The sequence below is a fragment of the Pituophis catenifer genome, unplaced genomic scaffold, assembly GCF_029215685.1.
Source record: "Pituophis catenifer annectens isolate HBS135680 unplaced genomic scaffold, rPitCat1.0.hap2 SCAF_10, whole genome shotgun sequence".
Classification (NCBI taxonomy): domain Eukaryota; kingdom Metazoa; phylum Chordata; class Lepidosauria; order Squamata; family Colubridae; genus Pituophis; species Pituophis catenifer.
This window is the reverse complement of record NW_027256890.1, coordinates 26115414-26132068: the sequence shown is the minus strand read 5'-3', so window position 1 is coordinate 26132068 and position 16655 is coordinate 26115414. Positions and strand designations below refer to the sequence as shown.

The 16655-nt window shown below is 47.1% G+C and overlaps 1 protein-coding gene across 1 annotated transcript; it reads right to left on the bottom strand.

The window, feature by feature from the left end:
- Nucleotides 1-4781: 4781 nt before the first annotated feature.
- LOC139321803 (cystatin-like) lies at nt 4782-15400 on the bottom strand. The gene is given in 4 exon segments (XM_070950690.1): nt 4782-5190; nt 12555-12683; nt 15175-15276; nt 15278-15400. Coding segments are annotated over 4 exon segments (432 nt in total). The 3' UTR covers nt 4782-5112.
- Between the last annotated feature and the right edge of the window lie 1255 nt (nt 15401-16655).

The window sequence follows — 16655 nt, the reverse complement described above, 5'->3', positions numbered from 1 at the left end:
AGGTGCTCTCCACCTCGGCCCAATTCTCCCCCCTAGTTGAGGTTTGGCTGAAGTCGGGGAAAGTTGGGGAGACAGTTGAGTTACTAGTCGCCGTCTGCTACACAATGTCATCACTCCTTCTAGTTGTGTGTTTCCTGAGCAGAAGCCAAGGGTGGTGGGTGGGGTGGGGGCTGGACTAGATGACCTCCAAGGTCCCTTCCAGCTCTCTTAATCTCTTAGCCTGGTTGTGTGTTTCCTAAGCAGGAGACAAGGCAACCTTTAGCCACGTGGACAATGAGGATGTTGGGAACCCACCCCCACCCCCCGATTGTCGCCCCCTCCTCAAACTATGGAGAGGAAACCCTCCCCCTCCTCTATGGCGGTTACTAAGCTTCTGCTCCTGCTAGTTTTTAAGCAGCTTTCAAGAAGAGACTGGGCTGCCCATCCGTCAGAAATGGTGTTAGATTCTCCTGCTTGGCTGGGACGGCAGTGGGCTGGACTAGATGACCTCCAAGGTCCCTTCCGTTAATCTCTTACCCTCGTTGTGTGTTTCCTAAGCATGAGCCAAGGTTACTTTGAGACAGGTGGATAATGAGGAGTTGGGGACCCCCAAGATTATCACCCCGCCCCTCAAACTCCTTGGAGAGCAAGCCCCCTCCCCACCATGGAGAGTTTACAGCCAAGGGGTGTCTGGGCATCTTTCTGAATAGATGTGGGGGGGGGGATATGGAGCTTGGGGAGGAAGAAATCGAAAGGAGACGATCCGTGGACACATTTTCAGCAAGCGAGGGAGGGGTTTCAGGAATCAGTATGAATTCTGTTAAAAATAGTTGATTGCAGTTATCCAAGAGAAAACAGTCAAAGGGATGCAACAACCACAGCTAAAGTTCCCAGAAGTTTGGAAAAGAACCAAATGGCTTCCCCACTCAGCATCTGGCAGCTGTTGCAGTTCCAGCCAAGGATGCTTCAGGGGTCTCTGATGGCCTCCCTTCCTCCCAGGTGGGACAGTCATGGACGGGCAAAGCAGAAGCCCAGGGAGACCCCCATTTCCCCCAGCTGGACTTTCTCAGACCAGCCATGGTGTCCTTGTGCTGTGGGTGTCAAAACCGGAAGGTGGGACGGGATTTGGACAAGAAAAGGACACAAGCCGGAAACATCAGGACAAAAGCTTTATTAAGATTAATGAACCCAAATAGCAGAATATTGATTCTTCTCAAAGATGAAAATGATAGAAAAGAGGAGAAGTGCAGGAAAAGGCCTCCCTGGATTTCAGGGAACAATCTCAGAATCACAGAAGATGTGAATTTGGGCTGAAGGAAACCGTCTCCTTCTTGATTGGTGTCAGAAGAAGCAGAGCTTGGTCTGAAGCCAGTTTGCCCACCAGAGGTTGCTCGGCTGCTGGACACCCTCAGAATCCTTAGCCGGAGCAGAAGAAGTCCTGCCGAGGTCCAGCTCAGCGACAGTCTGTCGTTGCCAAGTTCATTTCCCTCGGTGGAGAGGGGGGTGTAACTATAAAGTAGCAGTTTGGTTTCTGGAAGGGAATGAAAGAGAGAAAGAGTTGGAAGGGACCTTGGAGGGCGTCCAGTCCAGCCCCTTTGTGATGACCCGGGGCCTGGCACCCCCACCCCCACCCCCCAGCTCATCCTCCCCTGCAGATTCTGACTCCCGACGGGGGCATGACATCCTTTTTCAAGCTGGGGACCCTGTATCATTCCAGACAAATGGCTGCACCCTCTCTTCTTGAAATCCACCAGTGATGGAGCAGCCACCACTTCTGGTGGCAAGCTGTTCCACTGGTTAATTGTTCTCACTGTTAGAAAATTTCTCCTTAATTCCAGGTTGCTTCTCCCCTTGATTAGTTTCCATCCTTTGTTTCGTGTCCTGGCTTCAGGTGCTTTGGAGAATAATTTGACCCCCTTTTTGTGGCAGCCCCTCAAATATTGGAAGACTGCTCTTTTAGTCCTTCTTGTCGTTAAATTAGACATACCCGATTCCTGCAGCTATTCTTCGTATGTTTTTGTCTCCAGCCCCCTAATCCTCTTCCTTGCTCTTCTCTGCACTCTTTCCAGAGCCTCAACATCTTTTTTTGTTATATCGTGGTGACCAAAACTGGATGCAATATTCCAAGGGTGGCCTTATCAAGGCATTATAAAGCGGTGCTACTATTTCATGTGTCCCCATCTGTTGCCTCTCGTCCTGCCTTCAGGTGCTTTGGAGAATAGGCTGACCCCCGTTTTCTTTGGGGCAGCCCCTCAAGTAGCAAACACCGCTATCGTCTCACCCCTAACGTTTTGAATTGAAGTCGTCCACGAAAATAATTAAAAGCTCCTTTGCAGAGGTGGCTGCTGAGCTGAAACAAGGCAATTTAATTCATCAATTAAACCGCAAATTGATAATCGGGACTTTGCATCTAATCTCACCTCCTGATCCCCTGGAAGTTGCTCACATCTCTGGATCCACCTATATTTCCTTTTCCTGCCGACCCTCTTTTTACAGGTTACTTTCACCAAGTCCATCGTAAGACGATATTCATTCCGACCAATTTCCTGGATTTAAATGTAAGTACAGGGCCTTTTAATTAGTTACAAAACACGATCAGCTTCATCAGTTGCAACCCGGAAAGCACTTTATGCCTTGAGAGCAGCAAGAGGAAATATTTCCCTTTCAGATATGAACAGCAGAAATCCTGTCCTTTTGGGCCACGACAACAATCCCTTTCTTAGAAAACCCCTCAAGCTGCCCCCAGTCCCCCCCCAAAAAAACTCTTCTATTAAGAGCCCTGGTGGCACAATGGTTAGGATGTAGCATTGCATTGACTCAGCCTTCCATCATCCTTCCAAGGTTGGTAAAATGAGGACCCAGATTGTTGGAGGCAAATTGCTGACTCTGTAAACTGCTTAGAGATGACTGTAAACCAACATGTCTAAGAGCTATTCCTTCCTTCCTTCCTTCCTTCCTTCCTTCCTTCCTTCCTTCCTTCCTTCCTTCCTTCCTTCCTTCCTTCCTTCCTTCCTTCCTTCCTTTCCTTCCTTCCTTCCTTCCTTTCCTTCCTTCCTTCTGCTTAGAATGCAGTATTGCAGGCTAATTCTGCCCACTGCCAGCAGTTCGATCCTGACCCGCTCAAGGTTGACTCAAACTTCTGTCCTTCCGAGGTCGGTAAAATGAGGACCCAGATTGTTAGGGGCAAGAGGCTGACTTTGTAAACAGCTCCAAGGATCCAATGAGGCTGACCACCTACTTCCAGCCCCCGAAGGAATCTCCCCACCTCCGGACACAAACCTGAGTCTGTGCCTTCAGAACATGCAGCATCTTAAAATAATAGGTGCTGTCATCTCTGTCCAGGTTGTATCGCTCCACGGCGAAGGCCAGGGCTTTTCTCATCCCTGGATCAGTGAGGGGCACATCGGAAAAAGGCTCAGGGATCCCCAGGAGCAGCTCCGGGGAGAGCATCAGGAGGGTGCCGAAGAGGCCGAAGAGGGACTGGAGAGGCAGCCGGGAGCGCTCCATGGGGCTGGCGAGAGAGGGTCGCTGGCAGGTGGGGAAGCAGAGAGACCTCGACAGATTTGCCTTATATATGCAAGGAGGCTCAGGTGGCAGAGGCGCTCACCTGCGTGGAGGCCACGCCCATTCTCCAGAAGCCCCGCCCCCTGTGGCTGGACCGTCTCCGCTGCCCAGGTGCTCTCCGCCTCGCCCCAATACTTCCCTCTAGTTGAGGTTTGGCTGAAGTCGGGGAAAGGGGGGAGACAGTTGAGTTACTAGTCGCTGTCTGCTACACAATGTCATCACTCCTGCTAGTTGTGTGTTTCCTGAGCAGAAGCCAAGGGCGGTGGGTGGGGTGGGGGCTGGACTAGATGACTTCCAAGGTCCCTTCCAGCTCTCTTAATCTGTTACCCTGGTTGTGTGTTTTCTAAGCAGAAGACAAGGCTGCCTTTAGACAGGTGGACAATGAGGATGTGGGAAACCCACCCCCCACCCCCCGATTGTCACCCCCTCCTCAAACCATGGAGAGGAAGCCCTCCCCCTCCTCTATGGATGCTACTAAGCTTCTGCTCCTGTTAAATTTTCGAGCAGCTTTCAAGAAGAGACTGGGCTGCCCATCCGTCAGAAATGGTGTAGGGTCTCCTGTTTGGCTGGGACGGCAGTGGGCTGGACTAGATGACCTCCAAGGTCCCTTCCATTAATCTGTTAGCCTGGTTGTGTTTTTCCTAAACATAAGCCCAGATTATCTTTAGACAGGTGGATAATGAGGAGTTGGGGATCCACAAGATTGTTGGGCCCCCTCAAAGCTTTGGAGAGCGAGTCCCCTCCCCTCCATGGAGAGTTTACAGCCAAGGGGCATCTTGGCATCTTTCTGAATAGATGTGGGGGGGATATGGACTTTGGGGGGGTGAGGAATCGAAAAGAGACAATCCGTGGACACATTTAAAGCAAGCGAGGGAGGGGTTTCAAGAATCAGTGTGAATTCTATTAAAAATGGTTGATTGCAGTTACCGAAGAGAAAACGGTCAAAGGGATGCAACAACCACAGTTAAAGTTCCCAGAAGTTTGGAAAAGCAGCAAATGGCTTCCCCACTCAGCATCTGGCAGCTGTTGCAGTTCCAGCCAAGGATGCTTCAGGGGTCTCTGATGGCCTCCCTTCCTCCCAGGTGGACAGTCATGGACGGGCAAAGCAGAAGCCCAGGGAGACCCCATTTCCCCCAGCTGGGTCTTTCTTGGACCAGTCATGGTGTCCTTGTGCTGTGGGTGTCAAAACCGGAAGGTTGGACGGGATTTGGACAAGAGAGGGACACAAACTGGAAACATCGTGCTGATAGCTTTATTAAGACCAGTTAACAACCAACTCACCAAAATATAGATCTGTCTTCTCTATAACAGCAAAGAAAGCTAGAGAAAAGAAGGGGAAACTGAGGAAGAAGAAAAGACCCCCGTGTATACCGTATGTCGTGGAAAATGTGAAATGGGGCTTAAGTAAACCATTTTAACTCATGGTTTGGGAAGGGTCATGCATGACGGAAAAAGCAAAGATTCTTGTAAATTCAGCTTGCAACACCGGAGGTTTTTCGGTCACTGGAGACACTCGGAATCATTTGCCCGTGTTGGAGTCACCTCGTAAGTCCATCCCAGCCGTCCAGATTAGTTACAGCTCATCTTTGTCAACTCAGTCTTTTCCAGCCAAGGACGGGACCAGACTTCAAAGTGGCAAGTCAGATTCTAAAAGAGAATGAAGAGGGGAGGAAAAAAAAGAAGGGAAACCCAAATAATCAGTGCTTGGGACATGTGGGGGTATATAAATTATCAACAGAAACGATAACTTGTAAGTCAGGGTTGAAACAATGCTCTCAAGAGCTTGGTTGATTTCTTGCAGAGGTTTCATGACCCATGACACATTATCAGTGCTAGAAGGGAGTGGGGTTTGTGGAGAAGAGGAGGAGGATGGGAGGAGGAGGAAGAGGAGGAGATGACAACTGCGGGGCCCTTGGTGCTCCCTGAGCTTGGTTTGTTTTCTTGTAGATGTTTCATTACCCAACTAGGGAACATCATCAGTGCTAGAATGGCGGGAGGTCTGTGGAGGAGGAGGAGGAGGAGGAGGAGGAGGAGGAGGAAGAGGAGGAGGAGGAGGCAATTGAGGGGTCCTTGGTGCTCCCTGAGCTTGGTTTTTTTCTTGTTCCCCATTTCCCCGAAAATAAGATCCAATCGGAAAATAAGCCCTAGCATGATTTTTCAGGATGCTCGTAATATAAGCCCTACCCCCCAAAATAAGACCCAGTTAAAATCATCAGCAGACGGAGGCATTTAGTACTGTATTTCCACCTCAAAATAAGTCCTAACTGGAAAATAAGCCATAATGCGTCTTTTGGAGCAAACATTAATATAAGACCAGGTCTTATTTTGGGGGAAACACGGCAGACGTTTCATGACCCAACTAAGGAACATCATCCATGCTAGGAGGGAGTAGGGTTTGTTCTCTGTTTATATACAGGTAGTCCTCGACTTACAACAGTTCATTTTGTGACAGTTCAAAGTTACAACGGCTCTGAAAAAAAGTGGAACGATGATTGTTTTTCAACACTTATGACCGGTGCAGCTTCCCCATCTTCAAATGATTTACATTCGGATGCTTGGCAACTGACTCACATTTATGACGGTGGCAGTGTCCCGGAGTCATGTGATCTCCTTTTGCTAACTTCTGACAAGCAAAGTCAACGGGGAAACCAGATTCATTTAACAACCCTGTGACTAATGTCAGAACTGCTGTGATTCACTTAACGAATGTGGCCAAAAAAAGAGGTCGTAAAACGGGGCAAAACTCACTTAACAGATGTCTTACTTAACAACATAAATGTGGGGCTCAATTGTGGGCCTAAGTCGAGGACTACCTGTATCAGTGTGTTTCTGAACCAATCTAGAACTATTTTCTGACCGTGAGAACAATCAACCGGTAGAATGGCTTCCCTCTAGAAGTTGTGTTGTAGTGTGTGTGTGTGTGTACATGTACCATGACAATAAAGGTTTGAATTTGAATTTGGGAGCTCCATCACTGGAGGTTTTTTTGAGAAGAGATTGGATGGATTGGACAGCCACTTGTCTGAGATGGTATAGGGCAGTGATGGCTAACCTTTCTGCCGTCACGTGCCAAAAGCGGGGGGGGGGAACGAGGGGGGGGTTAAACGCGCGTGCCCACACCCATAATTCATTGCACCCCACACCCCCTGCATGACACCCGCTTTTGGCACATGATGGCATGGTGGGCCTGGGAGGCCTGTTTTTCGCCCTCCCCAGGCGCCAGAGGACCTCTCTGTGTGTGTGTGTGTGTGTGTGTGTGTGTGTGTGTGGCCAAGGCCTGTTTGGCTTTCCTAGAAAGCCTCTGGAGAGTGAAAAACGGGCCTTCCAGTCCCACCAGAAGTCAGCAAATGGGCTGTTTCCGGCCTCCGGAGGGCCTCGGGAGGGTGGGAAAGGCTGTTTTCACCCTCCCCAGGCTCGTAGAAAGCCTCTGAAGCCTGGGGAGAGTGAAAAATGGGCCTTCCAGTCCCACCGGAAGTTGGCAAATGGGCTGTTTCTGGCCTCCGGTGGGTGGGGAAGGCTATTTTCACCCTCTCCATGCTCCTAGAAAGCCTCTGGAGCCTGGGGAGAGCGAAAAACGGGCCTTCCCCACACACACCCCGGAGGCCCTCCGGAGGCCGGAAACAGCTTGTTTCCCAACTTCCTGTAGGCCCGGAAGGCCCGAAAATCAGCTGGCCGGTGCACACATGCGTGCCGGAGCTGAGCTAAGGCAACGCTTGTGTGCCCACCGTTATGGCATGCCATAGGTTCGCCCTCACGGGTATAGTTTCTCCTGCTTAAGTGGTGGGCTGGACTAGAAGACCTTCAAGGTCCCTTCCAACTCTGTCATTCTATATTAAATGTGAAGGAAGCTGTAGCCCCAAATACACAGCAGAATGTCTGTCTTCAAAAAAAAAAAGGAAGAGGAGGAAAATACAGGAAATGGCAGGCCTGTTCAGCTGGATGTTTTATTGGGCAAGAGCCTCAAACAGATACTGTTGTGAAGCAACCTTATTTCTGAGCCCTTGGTAGGAATGCGGTCAGTCGCAAGAGGCAGCCTGAGAATTTCAGCCAAGCGTTTGACAAAGTTGCCCGTTTTCATCTTCCTTTGAGACATGGGGAAGTTCTGGGCAGCTGAGACAACCATAATTCCTTGAGTGACCTAACTCGAGAGAGCCTCCAAAATGGCTTAATTAAGTTTGGAAAGAAGAATGGAGCAAGGACGAGTGAGATAATTAATATTATCTTAATATTAATGAGTTGGTTTAGTTTATTGTCATTGCACCTCGTCAGGGTGGATAAAAATCAATGATTTTTTTAAAAAAATAAAAAAAAATCAGATTTTTTAAATTTAAATTGGATTTTTTTGATTGATTTATTATTTATTTATTGATTTGATTTGATTTGATTTGATTTCTATACCACCCTACTCCCGAAGGACTCAGGGCGGTGCACAGCCAAACAATAAAACGCATACATACAAAATTTAAAAGTAGAATAAAATCAAATTTAAATCGGATTTTTTTTTATTTTTATCGAATTTATTTTAATAAAAAAACTTTTGGGGTAAAAATCTTTCGTAAGATAGTTTTCTATTTAAGATACATAAATAATTCAGTTTATTCAGCATGAAAGGGAGCTGAGTTAGGTAGCAGGAGGCTGTATATTCTGCAACACTGGGACTATCGGTGAAGTCAATGGTGGGTCAGAGGAGGAGCAGAGATGACAGCTGCTCTTTAAAAATCACGATTTAAATCGAGTTGATTTAACTCAAGCCTTTTTACTAGTGATTTAAATCATGATTTAAATCGTGATTTAAATCAACTCGATTTAAATCAAATCCACCCTCCACCTCGTACAACGAAATTAAAATTACATCTTCAGTGTACCTCATCGTCTTTTAACCACCCCATAATCCCTTTGCGAGGTGGAGTCTGGGCAACTGAATTGGAGGTGGCAGACTGTTTTACTGGCCGGATGCCTTTCCTGTTGCCAATGTGGAGTTTTTGTTCAGAAGATATATATTCTCATGGTGCCCAGAGAGAGAAATACCCGCCTCTACCTAGGATCGAACTCACAGCCTCCTGATTGTGAGGCGAGAGCTCCACCTCCAGGCCACTGCATTGCACATAAAAAATAAAACAAAAAACACACATCCTTCATGTTCTGTACCAGTAGTAATTAACCTTTTTGGTGCGGAGTGCCCAAAGTGCATGCACACAAATGCACGGAAGCGTGCCTGGACTCTCAAAATGCAATGTGAGTGCCCCCCCCTTGCATGCGCCCCAGACCTGTGCATGCATGCATATCTCCTGTGCATGCACCCCAGACAACACCTCACCCCCCGTTTTGACTTCCAGGTTAGTGCAGGAGGCTTTCCAGGCCCTGCAAAGGGCAAAGGGGCACAGTGTGGGGCTGCCCCACGCCCCATTTTGGCCCTGAAAAGCCTCCTGCACCCCTGCACATGTGCACACGCATACCCCGTGCATTCACGCACGCGTCCCCTGCATGTGCCCCACCCCCATGCATGCCGAAGACCAGCTGGCTGGCGGAAGGCATGTGCGCATGCGTGGTGGAGCTGGGCTGGGGCGATGGCTGGCGTGCCGGCAGAGAGGGCACTGCGTGCCACTTGTGGCACGTATGCATAGGTTCGCCATCACGGTTCTGAATTGAAAACCCCTGATATAGCAATCATATTGCAATATACAGTAGAATTCAATATAGTTACTGCCCTGGGATCACAGAAGCTGTTTTTCAGCCTATTTATCCTTGTTTTTATTACCCGGTACCGTCTGCCAGATGGTAATAGTTCAAAAAAAAGAAAAAGGGGGGGGGGAAGAGGATGAGATGGATCTTTAAGGATGTTTTGAACTTTCTTAAGGCAGCGGGAGCTATCAAGCTCTTCCAGGGAGGAGAAGAAGCAGAATATAAATCTAAGTGCTATTGCTATTTGTTAAGTGACTCACTTCAGTTGTTAAAATAATAACATGGTTGTTAAGCGAAACAGATTTCCCCCGTTGACTTTGCTTGTGAGAAAGTCGCAAACGGGGATCACATAACACCCCCGCCCTCCCCCCCCCCGGGACACTGCAACCGTCATAAATACGAGTCAGTTGCCAAGCGTTTGCGTTTTGATGACGTGACCACGGAGACGACGCAACTCCAGTTGTCGTTAAGTGTGAAAATCTGGTCACAATTCACTTTTTCCAGTGCCGTCGTCAACTTCAAACGGTCACTAAATGAACTTTGGTTAAGTCCCGAGGACTACCTGCCGTCTGAACGAACAGTAGCCGGGGAAAAAAAAAAGAAAAGAAAAAAAAAAAACGCTTGTGTGATGGACAGCTACCTAAATTACGTAAAAGTTGTAATAAAAACAATATTAGGTTACGCAATGTTTTTTTTTCACACCTCCGCTGCCTTTCGGTGCCAAGGCAGACGTGCAGAGTTTTATAATTAATGACAGCCGAAGAGGGAAGAATGGGGATCTAAGGTGTCTCAGGTGACCTATTTACATGATTTTGAGATGAGTGGCAGGTTAGTCATCAGAATTAAAAAGGCCATGGAGGATGAGCAATCTTTTAAATGCAGGAAGGAGCCAAACTTGTGACATTTTTGGCCTCTGAATGTTCGGTGCCTATACCCGGCCTTATTTTGACAGTCGAGTAACCGATAAAACAGATCCATCCGGGATTGTCCGGCTCCACCCGATCTTAAGATCATTACTCAGTGGCCAAAATATTTGTGGAAGTGGCCCGTTGATGGGCCCACACAGACCGTGTGGTGGAGGCCCTTCCCAAATGGAGCAGCTGCTGTGAGATAATGGTTTGGCTGCAGCTGAGAGTCACCGGTCAGAATAGAGTTGGAAAAGGGACCTTGGAGGTCTTCTAGTCCAACCCCCTGCTCAGGCAGAAGACCCTATACCATGTTAGACAAATGTCCTGCCCTGTCTCTTAAAAACCTCCAGGGTTGAAGAAACCACAACTTCTAGTGGCAAGCTGTTCCACTGGTTAATTGTCCTCACTGTTAGGAAGTTTCTCCTTAATTCCAGGTTGCTTCTCTCTTGGGTTAGTTTCCATCCATTGTTTCTTCTTCTGCCCTCTGGTGCTTTGGAGAATAATTTGACCCCCCTCCTCTTTGTGGCAGCCCCTCAACTACCAGAAGACTGCTATCATCTCACACCTAGTCCTTCTTTTCCCTAGACTACCTAAACCCAAATCCTGCAACCGTTTTTCCTATGTTTTAGTCTCCAGGCCTTCGATCATCTTAACTTGCTCTTCTCTGCACTTCTTCCAAAGTCTCAACCTCTTTTTTGTAACATGGGGACCAAAAGTGGATGCAGCATTCCAGATGCAGCCTTACTAAGTCTTTATAAAGCAATACTAATACTTTACATCATTTTGATTCCATGCCTCTGTTTATACCATCAAGGATTGTATTCGCTTTTTTGGCTGCTGCCGCACACGGCTGGCTCCTATTTAAGTCATCGTCCACTAAGACTCCAAGGTTCCTCACAGTTATTGTTTTTGAAGCCCTGGGTTTTGCCTAATCTGTACTTGTTCCTTTGTTTTTCTTTTCCAGCCAAGAATCACAGAAAACCAATTTGCCAGAATTTCATTTAATTAATCATATTTCTATGCCGCCCAACTCCGTAGGGACTCTGAAAAACAATAGAGACTCAAAGATGCTGAATTCACGCGACATAATAAATCTTGGCGACAACTTTTAACTCCTCTTCTAATTTACCAAACCCCTAAAGAATAATCCATCCAGATTAATCCTGTCCAGCTGTCAAGGCAAGTGTTGAAGTTTTTGCCAATCCATAAAGTCATCAATGGGTTTTGGGGGTCCCTCATCACTGCGGTCCCATGGGGACAGGATCAGTTCAAGACTCCGGTGCCCCTTATTCATGTAATAACTGCAGAGAGAATTTCTATCTGCACAAAATTGGAAAGTGGGAAAAAGTCCCTAGAGAGGGCAAGGTAATTAAGAAAATATTAGAATGTGCAGAATAGAGAATAGAATAGAATAGAATAGAATAGAATAGAATAGAATAGAATAGAATAGAATAGAATAGAATAGAATAGAATAGAATAGAATAGAATTCTTTATTGGCCAAGTGTGTTTGGACACACAAGGAATTTGTCTTTGGTGCATACGCTCTCAGTGTACATAAAAGATACGAAATGAATAGATTAACATTGGCCATTAAAGGGAAGGAAGAATCGGAGTCTTATAACATACGGGGGCAATTTTATCATTGGCGGGCAAAGAATACGGACAAAAAGTGGTACAAAAATTAAATGAATTTGGAAGGGAAAAATGCTTTAACAGGAGAGCCATTAAATTGAAATGTATAAGCCAAGATATGTCCCTATTAAGAAAATGGTGGTGTTAATTAAGATGACACAAAAAGTTTGTACCCTGATTAATGATGCAATGTTTGTTATGAAGAGAAAAAAATAAAAAAAAAAGTTAAAAAAAAACAACTCTGGTGCCCTGACAGCTGTGGGGAGGCTGCTCTTCTCAGTTCACTGCCTTCACACAACCCTCTTTTAACAGTAACAGAGTGGGAAGGGACCTTGGAGGTCATCTAGTCCAACCCTGTACTAGGGATTCGAACTGCCAAACTGCCGACTTTTCTGATCGACAAGCTCAGCATCTTAGCCCCTTGAGCCACTCTTAACCCACTACTGACCCATTTGCTCAGCCCGTGCAACAAACGGAGCCATAAGCTACTCAGGACTCTCTTGACTTTGTTAGGAAATCACAAAATATCTAGGGAAAAACAAAATACCCCTAACCCAATTAATTTGCTATGTGATGATGTGTGAACACAATTCACAATTCTCATTTCTTACAGCTCAGCTTCACCTTTCTTTTGAACTGAAAGCATCCATGAAAATAAATTAAATCTGGTTTTTTGTTTGTTTGCTTGTTTGTTTTACAGCGGGGCCTGCTGATCTCAAAAAGCAAGGTAGCTTTTGTCCATGAAATGTTAAATAAATACATAATCAGATTTTGGCATTTGATCTCACCTCCTGCTGAGCCCTTGGAGAGAGTTGACAGTTCTGGATCTCTTTATACGTCTTCCGGTTGCTGCCGGTCTTTTCACAGTTGGTTTTCCCCAACTCCATCGTCAGATAATATTTCGCCCCTGCAACTACCTGGATTTTTTTTTTTAAAAAAATTACAAATTAACAAAAGCAGCAACGTATATAGAAAATCAATATAAAATATTATACAGATGGCACTTAGCACCTGCGAGATTAGCAAAAATCTATCCAAATGTAAACCCCAAATGTTGGAAGTGTGGATATCACCAAGGTACCTTCTTTCATATGTGGTGGTGCTGTCCCAAAGCGAAGAGGTATTGGAGGAAAATACAAAATTGGCTACAAGAATCAACTAGACTTGGCTGTTCAAGCAAATAGGCTGACTCTGATTCTGGGTTTTATTATTTATTAGTTAATTTGGATTAAAATGGGATTTTGTTGTACCCGTTTTTAACTTGTGTTCGCCACCCTGAGTCCTTCTGGAGAAGGGTGGCATATAAATACATGAAATAAATAAATAAATAAATAAATAAATAAATAAATAAATAATGAAAAAATTGAATTGATACCTGAAACATTTCTCCTGGGAATACTAAAGACTAACTATGGGGAAAAAAGAAGATATTAAATTATATACTCACTGCAGCGAGAATAGCATACGCCCAATATTGGAAAGAAAAAGACACACCACCAGAGGAACTTATTATTCAGAAAGTTTTAGAGTGTGCCGAAATGAACAAATTAACCTTAGAATTAAATGATAAAGAGGATTCGGAATACTATACGGTGTGAGATGATTGGTACAGGTGGATTGACAACCGAATAAAAAATAGATGAAAGTTTAATACAAATTTTAAGATACGTATATGTATCTTAAAATATACATATGTATATGTAACTGGAACTATGAAACATAAAGGAAGAATTGATCTAACCTGTGTGAAAAAGTAACACTGTCTGATTGTATTGTATTGTATTGTATTATAATAAATTTCAATTTAAAAAAAAAACAGTCATGTGACCTTAAAGTGAATTACAAGGGGAAAAACCCAGAACAGGCTCAGTGACATAAATTGCAACCCAGGAAGTAGTTTATTGCTAGAGAGGAACAATAACAGAATAACAGAACAGAACATGGTTATATACTAACTGCGGCCAGAATTACTCTGGCACAAATGGAAACAGATTAATACACCACCTAAAGAAATAGTAATTAAAAAGATCCTCGAATGTGCTGAAATGGATAAAATGACAATGAAGATTAAAGAAAGAGACAATTCCGACTACTATAAACTGCGGAACAGATTCTATAGGTGGCTAGAAAATAGAAATCAAAACAAGAAATAAGAATGTAAATTGAAATTTGATTAATTGGAATCTAAGAGTCTTGAATACTGGTAAGGATAAAATACGATGTTAATAAATAGGATGTAAGTATATGTAACAATTGTGTTCAGAAGAATGCTTAATATGGTTATATAAGAGAATAATTAGGAAGATTGAACTTAAAAGCAAAGGTACCTACAGCCCAATTCCCTTCCATTGTAGCCACAGCCCCCCAATTTCCTTCTATTGTTCCTATGGGCCCCCCAATTCCCTTCCATGGAACCTACAACCCCCCCCCAATTCCCTTCCATGGAACCTACAGCCCCCCAATTCCCTTCTACTGTTCCTACGCCCCCAATTCCCTTCCATGGAATTTACAGTCCCGAATTCCCTTCTATTGTACCTACAGCCCCCCCAATTCCCTTCCATTGTACCTACAGCCTCAATTCTCTTCCATTGTACTTACAGCCCCCTAATTCCCTTCCATTGTACCCACAGCCCCCCAATTCCCTTCCATTGTTCCCACAGCCCCCCAATTCCCTTCCATTGTACCTACAGCCCCCCAATTCCCTTCCATTGTACCCACAGCCCCCCAATTCCCTTCCATTGTACCCACAGCCCCCCAATTCCCTTCCATTGTTCTACAGCCCCAATTCCCTTCCATTGTACCCACAGCCCCCCAATTCCCTTCCATTGTACCCACAGCCCCCCAATTCCCTTCCATTGTACCCACAGCCCCCCAATTCCCTTCCATTGTACCCACAGCCCCCCAATTTCCTTCCATTGTACCCACAGCCCCCCAATTTCCTTCCATTGCTCCTACAGCCCCAATTCCCTTCCATTGTACCCACAGCCCCCCAATTTCCTTCCATTGCTCCTACAGCCCCCCAATTCCCTTCCATTGCTCCTACAGCCCCCCAATTCCCTTCCATTGTACCCACAGCCCCCCAATTCCCTTCCATTGTACCCACCGCCCCCCAATTCCCTTCCATTGTACCCACAGCCCCCCAATTCCCTTCCATTGTTCTACAGCCCCAATTCCCTTCCATTGTACCCACAGCCCCCCAATTCCCTTCCATTGTACCCACAGCCCCCCAATTCCCTTCCATTGTACCCACAGCCCCCCAATTCCCTTCCATTGTAACCACAGCCCCCCAATTCCCTTCCATTGTACCCACAGTCCCCCCCCCAGGGCTTTCGCTCTTCCAAGAAAGACCCAAGGAGGCTGTTGTGTCCCCCCCCACAACTGTCCCCCCCCCCAAAAAACCCCACACACCTGGGACTGGGCGTCCACCACGCGCAACCCCTTGAAATAGTGGCCGTTTGCGCTGAGCGCGTTGTATTCTTCCACGGCGAAGGCAGCAGCTTCCTGCACCCCCCGGATCCGAGACGGACTTGGGGGAAAGACCCCCGGGGATCGTCGCCGGCATCCCCGCGGGCAGCATCAGGAGGGCGCAGAGCAGGCACAGGGGAGCCCGGATCGGCAGCTGGGAGTGCACCATGGGTCTTGGCAGGCAGGCAAGGAAGCAAACTGCAACCCTCGCTCCGAAGCGAAGTTCTCGCAGGTGCCCCAGATCTGCTCCGGCTAGTACTAGGAGTAGTAGCCGGACCCACCCACCTGCGCGGAGGCCACGCCCCTTCCTTACAAGCCCCGCCCCGCGGCTGAGCCTTCCCCGCCCCCGCCCGGAGTTTGAGCAACTGGTCAATCAGGAGAGGGCGGGAGGGGACCTGGGAGGTCATCTAGTCCAGCCCTCTGCTCAAAGAGGAGAGCCTTATTTCCTTCTCCTCCTTCTCTTCAGAATAATGACGTTGGGAGGGACCTTGGAGGTCATCTAGTCCAACCGCCCTGCCCAAGGAAATCAATGCGAGGGGAAATATTTCTGTATCACGTACGAACAGCCGAAATCACGTCCTTTGGGTTCCCTCCCATAGAAAACCCCCTGAGCTCCCTCCAGCACCCCCAAAACCTTCCCCTAAACTGCCTCTCGTGCCCCCAATTCCCTTCCGTTGTACCTACGGTCCCCCCAATTCCATTGATCCTACAGCCCAATTCCCTTCCATTGTACCCACAGCCCCCCAATTCCCTTCCGTTGCTCTTACAGCCCCCCAATTCCCTTCCGTTGCTCTTACAGCCCCCCAATTCCCTTCCACTGTACCTGCAGACCCAGTTCCCTTCCATTGCTCCTCTAGCCCCTCCAATTATCTTCCATTGTTCCTACAGCCCCCCAATTCCCATCCATTGCTCTTACAGCCCCCCAATTCCCTTCCGTTGCTCTTACAGCCCCCCAATTCCCTTCCACTGTACCTGCAGACCCAGTTCCCTTCCATTGCTCCTCTAGCCCCTCCAATTATCTTCCATTGTTCCTACAGCCCCCCAATTCCCATCCATTGCTCTTACAGCCCCAGAATTCCCTTCTATTGTTACTACACCCCCCCAATTCTCTTCCATTGTACCCACAGCCCCCCAATTCCCTTCCATGGAACCTACAGTCCCGAATTCACTTCCATTGCACCTACAGCCCCCCCCCGGGCTTTGGCTCTTCCAAGAAGGACCCAAGGAGGCTGTTGTGTCCCCCCCAACTGTCCCCCCCCAAAAAAAATTCACACCTGGAACTGCGCATCCACAATGCGCAATTCCTTGAAATAGTCCGGGTTTTCGCTGAGCGCGTTGTATTCTTCCACGGCGAAGGCGGCGGCTTTCTGCACCCCCGGATCCGAGACGGGCTTGGGGGAAAGACCCCCGCGGATCGTCGCCGG